This window comes from Spermophilus citellus, assembly GCF_964194105.1.
Source record: "Spermophilus citellus genome assembly, chromosome: 6".
NCBI lineage: Eukaryota > Metazoa > Chordata > Mammalia > Rodentia > Sciuridae > Spermophilus > Spermophilus citellus.
In genome coordinates this window covers 153296369-153321323 of record NC_138187.1, presented here as the reverse complement: position 1 = coordinate 153321323, position 24955 = coordinate 153296369, and the positions used below count along the sequence as shown (strand labels likewise).

Sequence of the window (24955 nt, the reverse complement as noted above, 5' to 3'; positions counted from 1 at the left end):
TAAATTAAGAATATATTCTGAAAATAAGTTAGCATAGAGTCCCTTTAACTAGTGGGTCAGCATTTGAAGAATTGGATTTATCAAAATTCTGACACAGATTACCAGAAATATATTTATTGAGCAAAGAACAATATATCCATTTGTGGTAAAATGAAAGAAGATATTGTAGCTATTTATAAATAGCTCTCATTTATAAATGAGAGTGCTATCATCTATAGATTTTACTTACCATGCTAAAAGTATCTCCTTTTATCTTAAACAAACAGAAGTTATTTATGACAAGTTTCAGCTATGTGGATAGAAATATGTTGGCTATAGACACAGAAAGTATCTTAACTGGGTGACTTCAACTCATTTAGGTATTCTGATAAGCTCTTAACCATAATGTACTTTTGAGTTGTAGTTCAAAGGCCCATCATTTAGAAAAAGGCATTGGGGCAAAACAAGAAAGCAAAAGAAAAAATTAAACTAGTGTGTTTTATAACCTTACAAGGCTATAGCATCCATTCATCAGAAACCAAAAGAGGGTGTTTTCATACCTCTTCATCTTTCGTATTCACATCCGTGTTTTTCAATTTGATGGCTTTGGTTATATGGTCAATGTTGTTTTCCCTGCAGTAATCAAATATGTTTTTGTCTTCTTCCCTAATTAGAGTTAAAAAAAAAAAAAAGCTATTTGTCCTCTGGATAATATATAAAAGTTACATATTTTTAACATAACCTGTTTGCAACTAACATACACATTAATAAAATGTTTTTATAAAACAATTTTAAAAAAGAAAAATGTATAATAGATATGATATGCCCAACCCCCCACTCCAAAAAACTAAAGTTCTTAGCAGCTATAATTATGGGGAAAACTTCATCTGCTTTATCACATTACACTGGTATATCTACTCAATGTCTTGAAGTATATTTTTTCAGAGCCCTTTCCCCAGTTACTCTTACAATGGAGAGGCACACGTTTCCTCTAACTACAGATTTTTAATTATAGCACTGCAATAAGATGGCAGATTTTGGTCCCTCATTTACTGCTGTGTGAACCAAACTTTAGGACATAGCTCACAACTTGCCTTGCAGGATGACAGAATACTGATTGTTATCATGTTTTAATAAGAAAGTAATTTTCTTAAAGATAACTAGACAAAAGGAAGTATTAAAAAATTCAGAAATCCTTTGTAAGAGTAGAATTAAAGACTGGGAAGCATACTCTGCACAAAGCACTATCCTTAGTATATTGCATGTGCTAATTCACTCCATCTTTAACTCAAAAGGAGGCAAGAAGTGGTTACATGTCCTTCCAAACGGCACCACATTTATCAACAGTAAAATGAACTAAAACTCTGCTCTTGACTAGTCATGATTGTTGCATTCTACTTCAGAATCTAAAAGAGAAGTTCTTAATATGAGGTCCGTGAACTCTCTAAAATAGTATACAGAATTATCTTTGCATGGGCATTTTTCTGGGTTTTGGGTAGTGAGAGAATAGCTTCATTCAGATTTCCAAAAGGATCAGCAGTAATTCCTTAGAGGATCAGAAATTTGGAATATTACAACAAAACTGTCTCATATGTGGTCTGAATTTAATGAATAGATATAAAAGAATGCATTTTGAGCTCCAAAAATTATTTATGTTTTATAAATTGCAAGGCTATAACATCCATTCATCAGATATCAAAACATCTAGTCATAGGAGTCCTCTACCTTAAAGTCCATTTAAACAACTTTTGTGCTATAAAAAGTTACATTATGTCATAGGTGATTATCATAAAACACATTATGTTGGCATCAATCATTTAAACACTTTCTTAAGCATCTGGATATTTTATTGAGCACTTATTACATATAAGGCACTAGATAAGATTCCATTGATAACAGATACAAAGCTAAGCAAGAAAGTTTGCTTTTTTCACAAATAAGCTATAATTGGGACAATAAAATCTATACACTATTAACATAAATTAGAACTAGGGATGGGGCTGGGACTCAGCGATAGTGCACTTGCCTGGCATGTGTGAGGCACTGGGTTCGATTCTCAGCACCACATATAAATAAACAAACAAATAAATAAATGGATAAAATAAAGGTCTATCAACAACTAAAATTTTTTTTAAAAAATAAAGTAGAACATAGTCTTAAACAGGACTATAAAAGAACAAAAGAGAAACAACCCACTTCAAGCTGAAGAAAATGAGAAAAAGGAGGAAGCCATACTCAATTTGAAAATGTCCTGTTTTGCAGAAGTGAAAATGCACTTCTAGATCATTTATTCTGTAAAGAAAATATGGAAGACTGAACTCAACACTCCAGAAAGGAAGTCTGATTTTTAAAATCAGGGCTTCATATAATACCAAAACAGCTAAATTATCAACAAAAACACTATTTATGGGGCTGAGGTTGTGGCTCAGCGGTAGAGCACTTGCCTAGCATATGTGAGGCCCTGAGTTCGATCCTCAGCACCACATAAAAATAATAAACAAAATAAAGATATTGTGTCCATCTAAAATTTAAAAAATGTTTAAAAAACACTATATAAAAAAGCACATTTAGAGTTCCAACTTGGGAATAATAGGGACCTTCCTCTGGAAACTGGTCCTAATCCAATATCAGAGACCCCTCTAATTCAAAAGACATCAACCTCAAGCATGAGAGAAGGGACAGTGTTATTTTAAGTCATTACAAATATATACTACCCACCAATTGTTTAATCTGAAAATATGGGGAATTGATGGTGACACACAAAGGAAAGCAGGAGGATCCTAAGGATGTGGGCTACCCATACAGTAACATGCAAGGACTATTCAGAGATGAGAGGATCTTCTGAGTGGTCCCTCCTTCTGATCCTAACTTTCAGTACATGTAATCTATGCTATGAGTACTAAAGGAGTAAACACAGTACAGACTAAAATTTTATTTTGCTTCACATATTTTCAATATATTTCTTAGATACATCATCTGTATCAATTATTTTGTCTTTGTATTTGAATATTTTGGAGGACAAGGGGCACTTGTCTATTTAAATGCCTGTTTACAGTATGTAGTTTATTATCACTGATTATGACAGGCAGTATAAAATACCTCAGGGTAGAGTGCATATGTAAATTAAATAAAAAAAGAGAAGTTTAATAAAATCACCACAAACGTGCTACAAAATTGAGTGTTTAATATAAAAAAATTAGAGGATACTCTTAGCCTTAATTGTTAAACATATGTTTTCATTTCCAAACCAAATTTTTGACTATTTTATTTGCCAGCAACCAAGCTGTCTTTATACAATGTCACCACCTAGTGGCCCAAATGGAGAAATATCTGGAGCAAAAGCTTTCCACACATCCTTTCTTGCCCCCAACAAAATACCACACATTGTACAAACTGAGTTCTTTCTCCCACTACATTTCCTTGTTGGAGCTCAAAACCATCTTTCAAGGCAGTAGTCTCCTCTATAGCCATACTTATTTTAAATAATATATGCAAATTAACCCAAGCATTATGAAGTATTGTAGAGCCACAATGAAAATGTCAATGCCCTTCTACTCTTCTCACTATTTCTCTTATGATTCCTACTAAGTTATTTTGATTCTTCTCTGTTGAATATGAGTCTAAACAGTATATGTTCTCTAGGATGAGTGTGAGTTATGTCGGTAATACCACTTGCCTTAGGGATACCCCACTTTTTTCCTAGCACAGACAAAATGTCTTTCTTTATATTACTCCAAAGTATTTAAAATTGACAAAAATACATTTATATACCTTAAGGAAAAAAATCACTGGTTTTCTTTGAAATTCTTTTGAAATATAAGAATAGACATGAGCAAGAGGTGTGGGTATTGGGTGTGGCTATTTTCCACCCCATCATAGAAGGTCCAGATCCCTGTCCATTCCTAAAGATGTTATCTGTGCCATTTTCTACATAGACTTATTTTCCTATCATAGACTGTTTCTCAAGGCAAGCCACATACAGTTCATTTAACTACTATTACATAAAATTAAAAAGCACATTTATGGGAATAGTTCAGAAATACCACTATTTAATAGATATATTCAACAAATATTTCAATTCAATTTTTTTAATCAACCAAATTGAAATTAGATACAAAACAGTATTTAAGTAAATAGATATTGGATGAGCATTTACTGATGCATGGAAACCTAAAGAAAATATCCACAAAAATATACTCAATATCTTCAAAAAATACAAATTAATTCATTAATTCCTCAAAGTAAGGGCTCTAGGGTAAAGACTTTTAAAGGGAAATGCAGGTATGGATTTAAGTGAAGCAGTTTCTAGCTCCTCAACTTCTCAATGAATGAATTTTTTTCCTAAGCAGATCTACCTTAAACAGTTCCTGTAGTAAATATTTCATCACCACTCTCCTTTTCCACATTCTTACTACTCCAACACTCTCTTCTTGGTTTACAAAAGTAAGATATACACCTCATTATTATGTAGTGTCCCAAGATAGAAAATGCTCCAGGGTACTAAATCAAGTGACACTTTTGGTAAAATCTGGTGTAAGAAGGCCTTCTATAACTGAGTTGATGAAGGAAGAGATGAAATAAAACAAAAAACAGACTTGATACTGAATTCTGATCGTTCCAATAAAAAAATTATTCAGGTTTGGGTGTACTTCAGTGGTTCAGCAAATGCCTAGAATGTATGAGGCCCTAAGTTTGATCCCCAGCACCTGGGGGGCCAAAAAAAAGGTCTGTTTACAATAAACTTTTTGAAAGTCCCATCCATCTTATTAATAGTCATCTTTTACTTATATTTGATGACATAACAACAAACTTATAAACAAAACTTACGTACATTTAATAATACATAACATATCAACTGTTCAGAAATAGTAATTATAGAATTATAAAATCAAATAAAAAATAAATGCTTAAAACTTTTAGATCACAGAAAATTAATCTTTGAAAATTCAATTTACATACATATTTTTGTAAATAATTATGACAATGTCACAAGACTATGCAGAAATATATTACTTCAAAATGAAAATTATCTAGAAATGAAAAAAATGAGATATAAAATTTCTGTTGAAGAACTCAAGTCAACTTTTTAATCAAGATCAGAATCAATTTTTATTTGAGTTAACTGAAGACTCACTCAATTGGAGGAAATAATAAAGAGATCCTGTGTACTCTTTGCCCTATTTTCCTTAATAACATGTTTAAAAATGGATTATCCTTATATTATCTAGATTCCACTAGAGTGATGTGTTTATTCAAAAATTGCATTATCTATAAAATGCCAGAAATTACATCGTTTGCAATCATTTACTGTTGAATGAAAAATTTTAGATGTTATCTTAAAAACTCTTAGGAACTACAAAGTGATTTTTTGAATGCCACTGTCCTTACCCAAAATTTTACAGAGTAGAGACCAAAAGCAAGTAGAAGGCTACTCCAAAAGGATGCTTAGAAAATCATACATAGATAAGGAGTTGATATTTAAAATACATAAAGAACTCAAAAAACTCAAGAGCAAGAAAACAAATAAACCAATTTAAAAATGGCAAAGGATCTGAACATTTCTCAAAAAAGGAGATGAACAGCCAACAGATACATGAAAAATGCTCAAAATCTCTATTCCTCACAATGAAATATCACTTCATGCCTGTCAGATGGATTACTATCAAAAAGATGAATGAAAACAAGTGTTGGTGAGGAGGTAGAGACAAGGGAACCCTCTGCTAAAAGGAGCTAAAAGGACTTTACAGAGATGGGTTACATTCTTTTTTTTTTTTTTTAAGAGAGAGAGAGAATTTTTTCTAATATTTATTTTTCAGTTTTCGGTGGACACAACATCTTTATTTTATTTTATGTGGTGCTGAGGATTGAACCCAGCACCCCGCGCATGCCAGGCAAGCGCGTAACCGCTTGAGCCACATCCCCAGCCCAGATGGGTTACATTCTTAACTACCAAGGTAACTCTCAAATCGATATACAATCCAAAGGAAACATCATTGCCAGTGTAGTGATAAATGAAACAGTCTCTACTTTACCTGTGAAGTACATTTTTGTTCTTGTTGTTGTTAAACAGTACTGGGGATTGAACCCAGGTGCACTCTACTACTGAGCTACATCTCCATCTGTTTTTATTTTATTTTGAGACATGGCCTCACTAAGTTGCGCAGGCTGACCTCAAATTTGGAATCCTCCTGTCTCAGCCTCCCATGTAGCTATGATTACAGATGTGTACCACCACATCCAGCTTGTAAAGCACATTTTTAAGAAAACTAAATGGAAAAGAGATTTAATTTTAAAAATTTAATTAAAGATGTTCAGTATATTAATACAGTAATAACTATCAAACCTAATTTCATTAACTAGAAATTAACAATGATTCCTTAAACATCTCAGGAACCAATATTACAATTAAGGGAAGTGACCTTGGGTAAGTAACCTAACCTCTCTGAATCTGTTTCCTCATCTGTAAAACAGGGATATTAAAAAAAAATCTACATTTAACAGGGTCATTCTGAAGATTAAGTGAAATAACATATAACATATTATCATTACTAGAATATAATAAGCAATCAACATGTTAGTTGTCATTATCTTAAAAAATTTAGTATATGTTATAAGCTAGAGTCATTTTCATAGCTTGACATAACACTGTCAATCAATTCATCCATCAAATATTAATTAGATCTTCAAAGAAAAAAAAAAGCCAATGGGAGTAGGGAGTAGAGAAGTGTGAACAAAAGCTAAAAGGAAAACCAGTATGAGATGAGATAGCGAGGGGCCTTGTTCATATTATTTGTAACAGTGCCTCTTGTTATTGCAAGGGACATAGTAGCCTCATAACTACATGTACCTTTATATGTGCACACACATACACACATCACACTTGGTGAACAAGTCCAAGTGCCTAGTTCTTCACACGTACTGTATTCATAAAGTACATAAGAGAGAAGGGAAAACTGGAAGGATAGACAAGAAAGAAAAATGTAGGGAAGGGAAAAGAAGAAAAAAAGGACTAAGAGGAGTGGATGATGGTTTGGGTTGATGAATGACCCCTTGTTCAGAAAGGGCTGTTGATCTGCAAACAGGTGGATTTGCCTATATGCTTGGTTGGCATCATGACACTGAGCACACAGAAGCTCAATGAAGCACATTAGAAAAGGGTGAATCTGAGAGCCAAGAGACTCTTACAACAGTTACTGTTTATGTCAAGACCTGCTTGTCCCAAGGGACCCATTTTCACATAATCTATAATTATCTCTTTGCTTTAATCGCCTTGTCATTCCCGAGGCTCTCATGGGCACTGGAAGAGGAAAAGCTCATTAACTAAACCTTTTCTCCTCTCTCCAGCCACCCATGGCTTTTAATTGCTTGGTGTGTTATTATCTAGAAGTGCAACTGGGATCATTTTCATAAGAAAGGGAGGTAGAGAGGAGGAAAGGAGCCATGAGTCCCTGAGGTATGCACCACAGACAAACCTTTGCTTTCTCAATTATTTATGCCAGCTGAGGTTTTACAGGCTGAATAAATCCATAACTCAAGTTCATTTTGAGCAGTCAGATCCTGGAGGGGGAGTTGCCCACTTGCCTATACACACTTGTGTAGTCCTCAAAGAATAACCAGAATGTAACAAGACATATGTCATCCAATTTATCACCTATCACCAAAGTGTTAACACAATGTTGATCATAAGCAACACAGTGAAATAGGGAAAGATTATATTACCACCAACCAAACAGATGGAGGGATGCTCTGAGTGCTAAGGACACTACAGTGGTGTCCCAGAACAACTTAACCTGTTAAAAGAAAAAAAAGATCCAAACACTCAGCTTTGAAACCAAAACACATATTCTTTCTTTCTTTTTTTTTTTTCCCCCCAATACTGGGGATGGAACTCACAGCCTCACAGAAAGCACTCTACTTCTAGGCTGCCTTGCAGCCCTAACACACATTGCTGAAGCTTCAGATTCTTTAAATACATTTGTTAAAAACAGTTTTCTCAGGGCTGGGGTTGTAGCTCAGGGTTAGGGCACTTGTCTAGCATGTCTGAGGCACTGGGTTAGATCCTCAGCACCACATAAAAATACATAATTAATATAAAGGTACTATGTCCATCTACAACTATAAATGAAAAAATAAAGTGAAAAAACTAGTTTTCTATCTAACAAAGTTAAATTGTTTAAGCAGAATATTATAACATCTAACTTTTAAGTTACAATAAAACTATATATGTTACAGCTTTTAATCTAATCACAGCTCTTTCAGGAAAATTTTAGAGTACAATTTATGTATAAATGACAAATTTTTATGCTACTGTCATTCTAGCTTATATTTTAACTAAGAATATAAAATTAAAATATAAAACAATCACTTTCATTCTAGTTTTTTATATTACATTCTTCATGATGAATTAACCAATGGAAAGATTTAAAAATTTTTTCCAAAATCAATTATTATTTAAAAACTGAAAGTTTATAAGGCAATGATGAAAGCATCTCTTTGAAATTCTACAGGCTTTTGTGTCTGACCACAAGCAGTGACCTCTGGTATTTTTTGCCAAAACACTTCATTTGTCTCACAGAGCAACTAATCAATTCCAGAGCCCATCAATCATTTCAGTTGTATACTAGTCTGGTCCTGCTTAGAGAAGGTCCAGATGGCTGCCTGTGTAAGTGGAATTAATAAAATTCTGATAGATTACAATGTATCAAACTACAAAATACTACAGGGAAGACCAAATCTTATTGCAGATTGGTACTATATGCTCTTCATTTACTGTATTTTTAATTCTTGCCCTAATGTCTCAGCGTATGTACCAATGTCTAGATTAAATCTAAGTATGTAATTTACCCAAAATGATTTCTTTCTTTTTTTCTTTTCTGGTACCAGGTATTGAACCCAGAGGTGCTTAACCACTGAGCCACATTGCCAGACCCCCCCCCCTTTTTTTTTTTAATTTTTGAGATAGAGTCTCGCTAAGTTGCTTAGGGCCTTGCTAAGTTGCTGAGGCTGGCTTTGAACTTGTGATCCTCCTGCCTCAGCCTTCTGATTATAGGCCTGTGTTACACTGTCTGCCCAAAATGATAATTCTTAAGTGTGTTAATATATACATACTGGTGAATCATTTGACTCTTTGCAAAACCCCATGCTTATTATTATGGTGCTTTCCCTGCCCACCTCCAAAGTGTAAATGAGCCACAGCTGATCTAAAAAGAGGTAACCGCTGAGCACAGTGGTGCATGCTTGTAATCCCAGCAGCTAGGTAAACTGAGACAGGAGGATAGAGAGTTCAAAGCCAGCCTCAGCAAAAGCAAGGTGCTAAGCAACTCAGTGAGATCATTTCTAAATAAAATACAAAATAGAGCTTGGGATGTGGCTTAGTGGTGGAGTACTCCTAAATTCAATCCCAGGTACCCTCAACCACTCACCACCCACCCACTCCGCCCCTCCCCCCAAAAAGAAAAGGTAAATGTGAGTTATGTGTTCTGTTTGTTTTTTGATACCAGAGATTGAATCCAGGAGTGCTTAAACACTGAGCTACATTCCAGCCTGTCTTTGTATTTTATTTTAGAGACAGGGTCTCACCACATTGCTTAGGGCCCTGCTTTAGTTGCTGAGGCTGGCTCTGAACGAACAATCTTCCAGCCTCCGCCTCCAGAGTTCCTGGGATTACAGGCATGTGCCATGGCACTCAGTGTAAGATTTGTTACACCAGTTTCTACAGTTCAAAACAGATTTAATAGCTATTTTCTTTTGCAAAAGCAAACAATTTGTATTTAGTTGGATAACCAGATGGACCTGTAATTTCAGTTACTAAGTTCAGCCCTGGGGTCTCCTCTGTAGGACTTCCTAGGCTAACAATACTAATGAAAACTTATAGTTACACAACAACTTATTTTGTACAAGAAACTGTTCTAGAATGCATTCATATAATCCACATAAATACCAATTTGAGATAATACTATTATTATTCTCTTTTAGAGATACCAAAAATTGTCAAGGTCACAGTTAATGAGTGGCAGAACCAGCATTCAAATGCTGGTGACCTAGCTCCATAATTTTTTGTACTTAATTAGATTCACACTGTACCCCTTCTATTATATTACAGAATAATTAGCTAGCTTCAGAATGAGAAATCAGCATCAGGACTCTGGGATGTTAATACTGAGTTCTGTATCTGTGACATCTTATCCTGAAAGAGTGGAAACAAGGATCAGAACCAAAACAAATCAAGAAGCAAGCTCAGAATTGGCCCCAGTTTATATTAAAACTCAACCGGTTATGACATTTAGTCTAAAAGCTGTGCACAACGTAGAGAAAGTATCAACAGACATTTAATGAGTTAATATGTATATGAATCATCTCAGAATAAATATAATGAATTACATTAAAAAAAAACCCTCAAAACTCAACTGGACCCTTAACTTGTCATCTATACTGTATATTAACCAGGAGAGCTGCCAGAACAATGGAACCTAAACCCAAACAAATGGATTTATTAAGATACTACTTTCCCTGACCTTTTCAATGTGAAAACAATTTGGAGTTAGTGTATTAAATTATCCAAAATAGATCTTCAAAATGCATTGTTTTACATCCTTTTAAAAAACAATGGTTCTATAGCAAAAGCTTTTTTTTTTCCATCCAAGTTTACCATTTGATGTTTCTAAAACTTTAAAACCTATTGTGTAGGCTTTCACTTCAGCTGAACATAATTCTGCCAAGAATTTGCAATTAATATCAATTAAAGCACAACTTCCTTTTAGAAAAATAAAACACCTGATACCATATTCCACCCAAGTATAAGCAAAATCTGATCACATAAACTTTAGGAAGCAGCCTGTCTTCAGTGTTGTAACTGCACTCTGTGACTGCTTTAGAAACCATAAGAACTACATATGGCCTTTCACTAGGATAATCCAACATCTCAACATAGAAGAATTTTTATTATGATTTGTTATAACTGGATTTCATTATACTAATAAAATGAATTCAACTAATAAGAATATGACTAATTGTGATTTCTGATTTACTTTAATAATAATAACATTACTGTTTGCAATAGTTAAAAGGCTTTCAATGGTTTTCTCACACGCATGTTTCCTACTGTTTTATATCTTAGTATGTCCCAGAACATAGGGATTTAGAAGATAACATAAGAAGACTAATATCTAGATGACATAATGAAGCAAAGTCAACTCTAACCAGTTTGCCTGTAGCAAAAGTTCATATTTCACTAGATTAATTAATCTTTATTAAAGAGACTTACATGAAAATGCCCAAACTACTAGGACATAATAATTTAAAGTGAAGAAGCTGAGAAGCACAATATCCACAATATTTTGTCTCACTGTAGATTCACAGTAAATGTGTGTTGAGCTGAATTAAAATCTCTACGTTAGGGCTATGGATATAGCTCAGTTGGTAGAGGGCTTGCCTCGAATCCACAAGGCTCTGGGTTCAATCCCACACACCACACCACACACACACACACACACACACACACACACACAAAATCTATAAAAATAAACTATACTAGTCTTCATTATTTTTCATGATCAAGATTCTAAATACTGAATCTAAATATTGAAGTAAATCTAACAGTCACTTCTTTAAGAAGTGGGTGAGGAATGAGGGTAAGATTAACCCTTTCAAAATAGTTTACCTCAGGATTACACTCACCCAGATTTCTACTCTCAGTTCTGATACACTTCTGTAGGGCTACTGTGATCAGTCATGTCACTAGACATTTCAAAAGAAACTGAGAGATCATTTTGGAAACACTGGAATCTGGAAGCCCTTAAGAAAATTAGCACACACATATACATAAATAAAGATCATTATTATTAAACACAAGTGATTTATATTGTTAGGAAGTTAAGCTTAGTTTTTTTTTTTTTAAACAAAGTCAAGAAACTCTCATTTATTTATACAACTACGGAAGGAAAACAGCCTTTCCTTTCCTAGTTATTTAAATTTTTTGGATTACCTAGGAAAGGAGCTGAGACAGGCATACCACAGGAAAACAAGCCAGCAGCACTCTGTTTTATGATATGTCCCCTAGGCTACCAATCGGTCAACTCCTTGAGGAAAGCCTTTGTCTGGGCATACCTCCGAAGCTCAGGGCATTTATTAAGTTTTGGGAATTTCCTCAGGTAGTAGAAACACAGAGATGAAAAAGGCATGATCCTTGCTCTCAAAAACTAAGTTAACGGACAGAATTAATTATTTTAAAAAAACTGTAACTCAGTGTGGCATAATGTGATAAATATTATACAAAAGTATAAGCAAAAGAGTATAGCAAAATAGAGAAGAAATGACTACCTCCTGTTATCTAGAAAAATTACTCTTACATAGCTTGATTTGAACATTTAACAAACTTTGATTAGTAGGTTAAGATTCTAAGATGCCATTTTTTATAAGACTCTAAAGACAGAATCTGCAAATTAATAAGCCCCAAACACTTTCTGGGTATAAAAAGATTGAGGGAAGGGTTAAACTCTGAAAATCTTCCTTCAATCTTTAATGGACTCCTCGGTGTTCTCAGGGTCCGTCATAGGGACTGGAATTAGCAAATGCATTCCAAGTCAGTAGCAATCCTAAAGGATATTTTTATTCCCCCCTCAAATCTCCATCAGCCTCCCCCCATCTTATCCTGAATAAGCATTTAATCTAAATAAAAAGGGGGTGCTTGCTATGCAAGTAGATTCAAGACAGGTCCCCTCACATTAACCGACTGCCTGGTCAACAATTAGAAACCATGAGCATTTCAAGCTTCTGATTTTAAGAGGTACCAGTAACTTCTCCCTCTTACAATGCTACTTGGCAGTTCATAGTGCTGCTTCTTCATGTTAGATAAGCTCCTTTCTGTAAGCAAGAAGCATACATTTTTGGTACAATTACCCCTTCATTCTATAAAGATAGATATTTCCCTTCAATAAATTTAGGTGAAGACAGTTTTCCACTTGAAACATTTATTACATGTTAATGAATAAGAAAAGGAACAGTTAATAACTTGAAAAGAGTAACAAAGCAAGAAGTCCTTTTTTTTTTTTTTTGGTAGTTGTTTAATTTGAAAAGTAACAATCTTAGAAGAAAGTGTCTCATGACTCCTTAAAGTAGCAGTAGAATCCTTTCTGATTTACATATAGTGCTGAAAAAAATTTATCCATGAAATTCTATACATAATTAAAGCTTTGTTAATAACATAATATTTAAAAATTTTTAATTGTTGTAAAAACAACATATAGCAAAGTTTACCATTTTAGCCATTACTAATTGTCCAGTTCTATAGTATGAAATATATTCATATTGTTGTGCAATCTCTAGAATGTCTCCATCTCAAAAAACTGAAATTGACCCATTAAATAACTTCCCATTTCCCACTCCCTCCAGCTCCTGGAAACCACTCTTCTACTTTCTATTTCTACAAATTTTACTACTATAGGTAACTCAGTAAGTATACAATATTAGTCTTTTTTGTGACTGTCTTATTTCACTTAGTGCAATGTCTAAAGGTTCCTATTGTAGCATCTGTCAAAATTTCCTTCCTTTTTAAGGCTGGATGATACTCCACTGTATGTATATACTAAATTTTGTTTATCTATTTGCCATTGGACACTCTGGTTGTTTTCACTTCTTGAAAACAGTAAATAGTGCTGCTATGTATATGGGGGTACAAAGAAGTCTTTGAGATTCTATATTCAATTCCTTTGGACATAGATCCAGAAGAGGATTTGCTGGATTATATGGCAATTCTATTTTTTATGTTTTGAGGAAACTACACCCTGTTTTCCATTGTGGCTGCATTATTTTACACTCCAAGATAACTTTTGGAGGGAATTAAATGAGTTTTACCTAGAATTATTAGTCTAATTAGAATTATAGTAAATTATTAGAATTAGAATCTTTATAAGAAATAGTATTTTGAGGAAAATTAACAACAAAAATTCATAGTTTTAGATTGTCTGAGACACAAAACCCTGCTTTACCAACCAGGTGGGAAAGGCACTGACTCAGATCCTGATGATAAGTGATAAGTGATAATATTTTCACTGTTCAGACACTTTGGCACTAGTTCAGACACTTATTGATTTTAAAGATTATACACTATAGAATTCTTTCCGGCCATTTATTATCCTACTAGAGATAATACCAAATCAGTTTCATGTTAAGAAAAAAGTACTCTACAAATTAAAGATTTCAAGATAAAAAAAAAAAACTTGAACACACACATACACACAAACACATACCCACACATATGTAGATTCGTATTATCAAAGATCACAAGAGAAATTACCTGATGGTTTCTTCATGATATAGAGAACTAACAACTGGCCCGCCAAAACCACTATTTGCCTCTTTTCCTTTCTTCTCTGGTATCTGTGGGAGGGGGAAAAATTAAAAAAAAAGGCATACAGATTAAAGCAAAGTATATTTAAGCCAGTTGTAAAACATTAATTTGCTTAAGGAAATACCAGAACTTCTATTCTCAACCATTTCTTCAAGTTCTAAGAATAATTTTGAGGTGGTACCAGAAAAGCAACAGGATCCTCCGGTCAGCAACAGAATAGGTACCCACTGGTTATTTAGGGTCATTCAGTTTCACTTTTTGGAGCCACCTAAAAGCAATCCCCTAGGTGACTATGGGATGACGTTCAATATTGAAAACATGGATGTTTATGTGAAAGCATGAAAATGAAATATAAATACTAGATATGAACGTGATCAGGAAAATCATATCTAGATTTGTAAAATTAAAGTATACAAACAAGAACTAAACTAAACTGTGGTAAAATTTCAAATTCAATGATAAAGAAAATATTTTTAGGTAAAAAGAAAAAAGTAGAGAAGGTAGAAGAGGAAAAGAGGTTCAGATATATTTTTAAAAAAGAAAAAGAAAAAAAAGAGCAAACTACCATGGAAACATTTTCTAAAATCAGCACACAGAAGTTCAATCCATGTTCTCATGATTAGCATTCCTGGCCTTCTTTACTACCACAGTGGACCAGGGACTGGGTAACTCAAATCTCTGATGGAACCAAGAACAGCCCTGGATTTCTGGTTTGGTCAGGTTGTTATCCAGGACAAGAATGGTGATTTACTAGTTCTTTACATGTCAGGGATGAAACAGTAAGCTCCATTATCTTTTTTTTAAAAGAGATTTTAAAATGGGTGGGGGAGGGGGCTTTTTGTAGTTACCCATCTATTCAGAACTTCTATTACTTTTTATTCCTTTACACAGGTCCAAATTTTCATTCTGAAGTTATTTTCCTTTCACCTGAGGAAAGTTCTTTTAACATTTATTGTACTGCAAATCAAGCTTTTCTCTATTTCACAGGTTTTCACCAATCTAACTAACATCTTGACAAAGTTAAATCTTCTAATTCATGAAAACAATCTGTATTTCCACTTATTTAGGTTTTTGTTTTCAATATAGTTCTCACTCTACAATCTTTCACCTCCTTGGTTACAATTATTCTTGAGTATTTTATTCTTCATTATCTCTGTTTTGATTTGCCTGAAGTATTTTGGCCTCACTTTTTTTGTATTAACATGAGATTCATATAACATAAAATTAACTACTTGAAAGTGTATAAATGAGTAGCATTAACATATTGACAATGTTGTGCAACCACCACCCCTATCTAAGTGGGATATTCATCATCCCAAATAAACTGAACCCATAAGCAGTATTCCCCCTCCCCATCCCCCAAACACTGAATCATCAATCTACCTTCTGTCTCTATGGATTTATCCATTCTGGATATTTCATATAAATGGAATCATGTATAATGTGATCTTTTACCTCTGGCTTCTCTTGCTTAGCATGTTTTTAAGGTTCATTTATATTATGGCATGTTCTTCATTCCTTTTTATGGTTGAGCAATATTCTATGCTACGTATATACTACTACCACATTCTATTTGTTCACTCATCAGTTGCTGGACATTTGGATTGTTTGCACTTTTTGCCTATAGTGAATAGTGCTGCCATGAACATCTTGTACAAGTATTAGAGCACCTGTTTCTTTTTTTTTTTTTTTAAATGAGGTTGTGGCTTTTTTTTTTTTAAGAGAGAGAGAGAGTGTGTGTGTGTGTGTGAGAGAGAGAGAGAGACACAGAGAGAGAGACAGAGAGAGAGAATTTTTTAATATTTTTTAGTTTTCGGCAGACACACATCTTTGTTTGTATGTGGTGCTGAGGTCAAAGCTGGGCCGCACACATGCCAGGCGAGCGCGCTACTGCTTGAGCCACATCCCCAGCCCTAGAGCACCTGTTTTCAATTCTTTTGAGTATATATCTTAGGAGTGGAACTGCTGGATCAGATGGTACTAACTTTTTGAGGAACCACCAAACTTTTCCACAGTCACTGCAACATTTTACATCCCCCTCAATAATATAAGATGGTTTCTTCACATCCCCACCAACACTTATTGTTGTTTTTATAAAATTATGGGTATGAAATGGTATGAAATGGTATTACACTCTGGTTTTAAGACACCTCTCAAATGACTGATATTTCATATGATTATGGGCCATTCTTTTTGGAGAAATATCTATTTACATCCTCTACCCAGTCATTAGTTGGCTTGCCTTTGGGGAGTTTTAAGAGTTACTTACATGTTCTGGATATTAGATCCTTGTTGAATATACAATCTGCAAATATTCTTCCCATTTCTTTTCACTTTCTTGACAGAGTCTTCTTAACAAAAGTTTTTAATATCTATGTAATCTTATTTGTTAATCCTTTCTTTTGTTGCTTGAGCTTATGCCATCATATCTAAGCAGCCATGGTCAAATCCAAGGTTATTAAGATCTACTCATATGATTTCTTCAAAGACTTTTATAATTGTAATTTTATTAATTAAGCTGAGGATCCATTTTGAGCTAATTTTATGTGTATGTTATATGACAGGAATGCATCTTCATTCTTTTGCAAGTGGATATCCAATTGTCCCTACATTGTTAAAGAGATTATTCTTTCCCCAATGAATGGTTCTGGTACCACCCTTACTGACCATAAACCTGAGAGTATATTTCTAAACTCTCAATTCTATTCCATTGGTCTATATGTTTACCCCCCTGCCAGTTCCACACTACTTAACTGTGGCTTCGAAGCTTCCAATTTTTTTTTTTCAATACTGTTTTGGCTATTTGACACCCTTTGTAATTCCATATGAAGATTAGCTTTTCTATTTCTGGAAAAAAAAAAAAAAAGATGGGTAGATTTTGATAGCACTGAATCCACACAGATTTGGGCTTAACTAACATCTTGACAAAATTAAATCTTCCAATTCATGAACACAATATGTATTTCCACTTACTTAGGTTTTTGTTATCAATATAGTTTTCACTATACAATCTTTTTTTTTAAAGAGAGAGTGAGAGAGGAGAGAGAGAGAGAGAGAGAATTTTTTTTAATATTTATTTTTTAGTTCTCGGCGGACACAACATCTTTGTTGGTATGTGGTGCTGAGGATCGAACCCGGGCCGCATGCATGCCAGACGAGCGCGCTACCGCCTGAGCCACATTCCCAGCCCTCACTATACAATCTTTCACCTCCTTGGTTAAAATTATTCTTGAGTATTTTATTCTTTTGTGCCACTATAAATGGAAATATTTATCTTCATTTCCATTACTGGAGAGTCCACTGCTGGTGTATAAAAACACAATAATCGGTGTATGTTGTTCTAATATCTTGCAAATTTGCTAAATTAGTCATCAACTCTAGTAGTTTGTGAATTTTCTGAATTTTCTATATATAGGATCATGTCATCTGCGAACAGATAGTTTTTACTTTTGCCTTTCCAATTTGGATGCTATTTAATTATTTTCTTAGCTCGAATTTACAGTAAAATATTGGGTTCAATGGTGAAACCAAGCACTCATGTCTTCTTGCTAATCTTAGGTAGAAAGGTTTGAATCTTTCAACATGGAGTACAATGCCACCTCTGAGTTTTCCATATAGGCCCATTATCACATTAAACAAATTTCACTTTCATTTTTGAAAGTTATTGTGACTGGGTAGAAGATAACAGACTGATAGTCTTTTCCTTATGATGTCAACCTGTTGACCTCAGAGCTCTGTAAAGAAATTTGGTGTAGTTCTACTTTTGTTCCTGTCTCATGTGTTTTTTTTTTTTTTTTTTTTTTTTTGGTCTGGTTGCTTTCAAGCTTTTCTCTATTTCACAGGTTTGCCCCCATGTAATGATGATGATATGGTGTTGGTATATGGTTTCATTATGTTTCCTTCTCTCTTTTTCAAATTATTTATTTATTTATTTATTTATTTATTTAATTTTTTTAGAGAGAGAGAGAGAGAGAGAATTTTTAATATTTATTTTTTAGTTCTCGGCGGACACAACATCTTTGTTGGTATGTGGTGCTGAGGATGGAACCCGGGCCGCACGCATGCCAGGCGAGCGCGCTACCGCTTGAGCCACATCCCCAGCCCCTAAATTTTTTATTTATATATGACAGTGGAATGTATTACAATTCTTATTATACATATAGAGCACAATTTTTCATATCTCTGGTTGTATACATAGTATATTCACACCAATTTGTGTCTTCATACCTGTACTTTGGATAATAATGATCATCACATTCCACCATCATTAATAATCCCCTGCCCCCTCCCTTCCCCTCCAACACCTCTGCCCTATCTAGAATTCATCTACTCCTCCCATGCTCCCTCTCCCTATGCTTGGGGTTCAGTGAAGCTTCTTGGATCCATGGGATTTTAGCAGGGATTCTCAACAAGGAGAAACTTTTAGTCCTCCCCTGCCAACCCTCCAGCATCGCTGCCACCTCCCCACCCTAGACATTTGGCAATATCTAGGGAAGTTTTTGTTGTTACAACTAGGCAGCACTATTGGCATTTAGTGAATCAGAACCAGGGTTGCTGCTAAATGTCATATTTTGCAAAGAATAGCCCTCTACAGCATTGAATTTTCTGACCCAAAATAGCAATGTTTCAAGATTGAAAAAACTCTGGTGTACAGTTTTTAGCAATGTTTAGAATTTATGATATTATTCATTATTATTAGTTTTTGTTTTCTCCTCTGTCTTTCTGGAATTCCAAATATATGCTACATTGCTTGATATTTTCCCATAGCTCACTGGATTTTCTTCATTTCTTGATTAGTCTTTTTATGCTCTGTACCTCATTTTGATTAGTTTCACTTCAAGTTCACTGATCTTCTCTAAGCAAGGCCAAAATGCTGTTGTTAATCCTCTCATATATTTTTCACTTCAGATAATGTATTTTTCCAACTCCAGAATTTTCAGCTTGGGTTTTTTAATCTTCCACTTCTCTGTATTTCGCTCATGTTTTCACCCACTTTCTAGAACAAATAAGAATGTATTTATCGTAAGTGTCTTCATGTCTTTGGTATTTCATCATCTTTTCAATTTGGCATCTGCATTTATGAATAGATTGTTCTCCTGTGTCATATTTTCCTGCCCCCCCCCCCTTTCCTGCTTAAAAGACTGTCAGCCAGGCATTGTATATTTTCAACAATGCTTTCTGGATTTTTCTGTGTTCCTTTAAATTATATTGGTCTTTATTTTGGCATAAATTCCTTGGTATCAGTCTGATCCTTTGGAATCTCATTTTTAAGCTCTGTTAAGGCAGAAGAGCAGTCTTTAGTGTAGGGCTTAATTTAGCACTTACTACTAAGGTGAAACCTTTCTGAGACCTCTACCATACATCCCATATATTTTTTTGCACTCTGACTTATAGAAACAAAATATGCTATATCAGTTCCAGGAATTGTGCAACCTACTGCTTTTCTGTGTTTCTTTCCCCAGACTGTTAGTCTTCTTCTCATAAACACAGAGACTAGTATTCAGCCAAAGGGATCAAACATAGATCTCTGGAACTCTCTATCTAGGAACAACTTCTAATATTTGGACAAAAAGTTTTCTACTTAGGATAAGAAGTGTTCTACTCCTTCCTTCTACTTCCTCCTACAGAAATGGCGTTAGCAGTCATCACTGTTTGTGGTCTATTTCTGTTGCCTCTGATCAACTTGTTGTGCTACAGATATTAACCAAGAACTTTTGGTTATGCTATCCTAGTTATTTTGTTAAGAAAAAATTGGGGACTTTGAAAAAACTGTGCTATAGCTACCACCACCTTGCCAGAATTCCAAAAACCATACAAATTTTGTGATGGAATGCATTAAAAATGAGAATAGGAATACTAAGGGAAGTAAATTAGTATTGCTAAACTAATCTTTTCCATTACTTTTGCCTTTATCCAACTATTACTAGAATACATGATTTCATGAAAGATAGGTAGAGCGACTGAAAAGGCAAGACAAGTTTAATGAACACATAATTTGTGGCTTACCCAGTTTTCTGAATACTATCTCAGCATTTTAATAGCTTCCCATACTGTGAATCCTAACTTCTCAAAGCAGAATTTCCAAAACCTCATTTCTCAGACTTATTTGCATCTATGACATACAAGCCCATACTTTAGATTTCAAACAACTAAAGTACAAACATATAGAATAAAGCAGCATGTCATTGAGCCACAAGTCACACTTCTTGATTCAAAACTCAAACTTTGGTTGATATGGTCCCACCAGCAAAAGCAGGGCATATACCCAGACATGGTGGTGCATGTTTGTAATCCAAGCTACTCAGGAGACTGAGGCAGAAGGACTGCAAATTTAAAGCCAGTCTGGGCAACTTAGTGAGATTTTGTCTCAAAATAAAAAATAAAAAGTGCTAGGCATGTACTTTAGCAGTAGATTGCTTGCCTAGCATGTGCAAAGCCCTGGGTTCAATTCCTATTACTTTGCCAAAAAAAAAAAAAAAAAGTAGCATCTGTCACAAGCAAGACTTAGGTAACTAGATCAAATTTATATGAATTCATATTTAAATACAGAGAGTAATATTAATGTCACCAGAAAATTCACAAATGGAATATTATCGATTGACCAATAGCTCTTTTTTTTTTTTTTGTAGTTGTAGATGGACAGAATACCTTTATTTTATTTATTTTTATACAGAACTAAGGATGGAATTCAGTGTTTCACAGGTGCCAGGCAAGCACTCTGTCACTGAGCTACAGACCCAGCCCTAAGTAACAGCTCTTTAAATATAATATCTATAGCTTAGTTATTGCTTCTTTAAAAGTATATATTTGTGACGTTATCAGATATGAAAATCTGTAGGTTTAAAACATTTAACAAATATACAAAGATTAAAAATATCTGAGTTGGGTGTCTGCTGTAGGTGTTTTGTAGATATCCTTTATCAGATTAAGAAACTTTCCATTAACTGTTGAGAATTTTTATCATGTCAAATCTTATTTTCTCAAAATAATCATATAATTTTTTTCTCCTTATTTCATTAATACCACAAATCACTTTGCTTTTCCAAAGTTAAACTACCTTTACATTTCTAGAATTGATTCAATTTCTTCAAGATATGTTATTATTTTTATTTGCTACTGGAGCTGATTTAATACATTTTAAGAGCTTTTTCACTTATTTTAATGAGAATAACTGACCTGTTTTCCTTTTAAAAAAAAATACCATTCTTGACAGATTTTTTAAAAAAATATTTATTTTTTAGTTGTAGTTGGACACAATATCTTTGTTTAATTAATTTATTTATATGTGGTGCTGAGGATTGAACCCAGGGCCTCACACGTGCTAGGCGAGTGCTCTACTGCTGAGCCACAACCCCAGCCCCTCTTGACAGATTTTTAAAAAATATTTATTTCTTAGTTTTAGGTGGACACAATATATTTATTTTACATTTATGTGGTGCTGAGGATCGAACCTAGTACCTCACGCATTCGAGGCCAGCACTCTACCACTGAGCCACAATCCCAGTCGCATCTTGACAGACTTTTGCTGTCAAGCTTATTCTAGCCTTACAAAAAGAATCTGGAAGTGTTCCCTCTTTTTCTATTATCCAGAAAGACTCGATAATATTGCCAATCATTATTTCTTCCTTAAACATCTGGAAGAAGCGATGTGCCAATGAAACTGTTCTGACCTGAGTTTCCTCTGCAGTAAGTTTTTAAATTAAAGATTCAATTTCTTTAATAAATGTAGGACTATTCAGATTTTCCACTTCTTTCTGTCATGTTTAGCAATTTTTTTTCCTGAGAAATTTGTCCATTTTTCCCTAAGCAACTAACTTATTTGACTATAGTTACTTACAAGATTTACTTATTAATTTTTGGATTTTTAAAGTTATTTGGTTATGTCTTTTCTCTCTTCAACAGTCATGCTAGGATTTTACTAATCTTTTTAAAAAAGCAACTTTGGCTTTAATTTTTTTTCAAGTACATAATTTCTTTAAATTTAACTTTTTTGTTCTTTTTTTGTGGCTTCTTAAAATGGAAGCTCAAAGCTCTATATCCTTTCTGGGAATTCCAAACTATTCAAGAAAAAACTTATTAAGAATACATATTCAGAAATATTCTTAACTTTTAATGTATTATTTAAAATTTTTTTAATTGTAGTTGAACACAATACCTTTATTTATTTTTATGTGGTGCTGAGTATCGAACCAGCACCTCACACTAGCTAGGTGAGTGCTCTACCGCTAAACCGCAACCCCAGCCCCTAATGTATTATTATTTTGTAGCTTCCCATTTGAAAGAGAGATACAGTCATGTTTCACCAAATAGGAAGTTCATGAGTGCAAAGAAATGGCTCAAAATAAAAATTCCTACACAAGATTCTTCCTCTTGTTTAGGTATAAGCTAAGGTTTATCTCAAGACTGAAATACACAGGGCATGGAGAGATAAATAAAAAAAACATTTCCCCAGACAATATATTTGAGTTCCTCTACAATAAGTAAAAAGCATCTTATGGAACTGTCTCTGGTCTCATAAATACTTAACTTTAGAAGGGAACAAACAGGAATCCTTTTTTCCAGTTTACTAAATAGTTCATACTTTGCCAATTAAAAGTCCTTATTCCATTGTCACTCTTCTCAATGCAGCCTACCCTTACCACTTAATTTAAAATTACATACCAATACTGATTTCATCTTATACTCTCAATGGTAAAATTTTAAGTCCAGTTTGTGCTAATATATCCTAGGGACTTATAAAAGTGCCTGGCACACATATTTACTGCATGTGACTAAAAAAGAAAAATAACTTCAAATAATGTGAATTTTTACTTAAGAACAAATTTTAATTGAGTATGAATTTTAGAATGATGAGACAGACTGTGTTTGGATCCTACTCTGCAGTTGTCAGCTGTGTGACTTCATACTAAATTACCAAATTCCCTAAGCAAATAAAAATAATATCTGTTTCATAGGATGGTGGTGAGGAGTAAATAAAGTACTTAACACACTCAGCACTATGCATAGCACATAGTAAAGAGTTCAGTAAATAAGCCTAATAATTATTTTTACTATCACTGAGTGCCTTAACCAAAAGACATGTGTAAATGGATCAGTATGAACCTTCATCAAAGTTTCTAGTGGCAAAGTCAGTCTCTGATCCTATCCTATGTACCTTCATTAGTGGTTGACTTATGCAATAATAAAACACACTAATTGAATTCAGTGAAAGGTAGTTCATACATGAGAGGACACATTTGAGATTAAAAGAAAATGCTAACATTGGAATAGTATATTTAATTAAATAAAATGGAATTTAATATGGGTTCACATAAAGTACTGAATTTAGCACAGAAGAGACACTGCATAAAAGAGTATGTAAAAAGATGAGATTGTAAACCACTGAAAATTAATGAATTAAATTTGTAATGTGGCTGCCAAAAGTGTGAAGATAGTTTTAAGCTACATCAGCACAAGTATAGTATTCAAATAAGAAAACTGTTTTCTCCTATATTAGCTACGCAGTGTCTCAATAGTCTGCTCAATTCCAATAGTCACCCTGTAAATGTGGAATCAGGAGACTGATACTTGTTCACATGAGAATGACTGGAATGGTAGTGAGACTGATAGCAATGAGGGTGGAGAACAATTTTAGAAATTGGGGATATTTGGCCTGAAGAAGAGGAAGCTTAAAGCTCTCTTAAGACATGTGAAAGACCGTTTATGTAGATTTACTTTATATGGGCCTCAAAAGCAAAAATGTAACAAATTAGAAAAAATAACAACAACAAAAAACAAAAACAGTAAAATACATTTTGGCCTAATAGTTGTTTAATAACAGTGCCATTCTGTAAATTTTTCATGATTAGGAGTTTTTCAACAGAAGATTAAAGATGATTGTATGCTGGAATAATCTACAGACAGAAAGTCAGTCTAGACAACCACTACAGCTCTTTCTAACAATAAGATCACAGCCTTACAATTAGAGAAGAAATACAATTTTAAAAAATTTAAAAGACCTATTTAAAGGGCCAACAAACACTTGAAAAGATGCTCAATATTATTAGTCATAAGGGAAATGCAAATCCAAGTCACAAAAAGATACCTCTTTAGACCCAACAGGATAGCTATAATCAAAAAGAGAAAATAATAAGTATTAGCAAGTACGTAGAGAAACGAGGACCCTCACTCACTACTGATGGGACTGTAAAGTGAAGTATTATAGCCATTTTGGAAAATAGTCTGATGGTTCCCCAAAAGCTAAACACAAGATTTACTGGTTTGCACTTATATTCTTGAAAGATACAATCCCAAATGTCATAATCCCAAATCTTGAAAATGTAGATCAATACCCTAAAAATATAATTCTGGAAAAATAGTTTAAGAATCTCTAAAAGACATTTGCATTGTTGAAAGGAAATTTGTTTGAGAAACATAAAAAAAACTCAGCACAGCACTTCATATGTCATTTTACACATAATCAATAATAACACATATTTTTGCAAGCATACACACTCAGGTATGCTAACAATAGCCACATGGTGTAAGTTTTCACCAGGTGAACTATATTTATGAAGAAATAGGTCCAAATATGAAAGGTCTAAATGCATATCACTGTGGATAGTCATCATATGCACCTAGCTTTATAAC

At 33.9% G+C, this 24955-nt stretch overlaps 1 protein-coding gene and 1 long non-coding RNA gene across 5 annotated transcripts in view; both read right to left on the bottom strand.

The window, feature by feature from the left end:
• The window catches only part of LOC308650944, a 902096-nt gene that overhangs the window by 295647 nt on the left and 581494 nt on the right, over positions 1–24955 (bottom strand). The gene's annotated exons all lie outside the window — the stretch shown is intronic.
• The window catches only part of ACBD6 (acyl-CoA binding domain containing 6), a 169218-nt gene that overhangs the window by 92166 nt on the left and 52097 nt on the right, over positions 1–24955 (bottom strand). For 2 of the 4 annotated variants that reach the window (XM_081297509.1, XM_081297510.1), the window contains exons 4-5: positions 14273–14355; positions 540–645 (exon numbers count right to left, since the gene is read on the bottom strand). In XM_081297509.1, the coding sequence (XP_081153635.1) occupies positions 540–645; positions 14273–14355 (189 nt within the window). Of the gene's footprint in view, positions 1–539; positions 646–14272; positions 14356–19141; positions 19323–24955 lie in introns of those variants that run through there. The other 2 variants (XR_014022439.1, XM_081297511.1) reach the window with 2 other exon arrangements.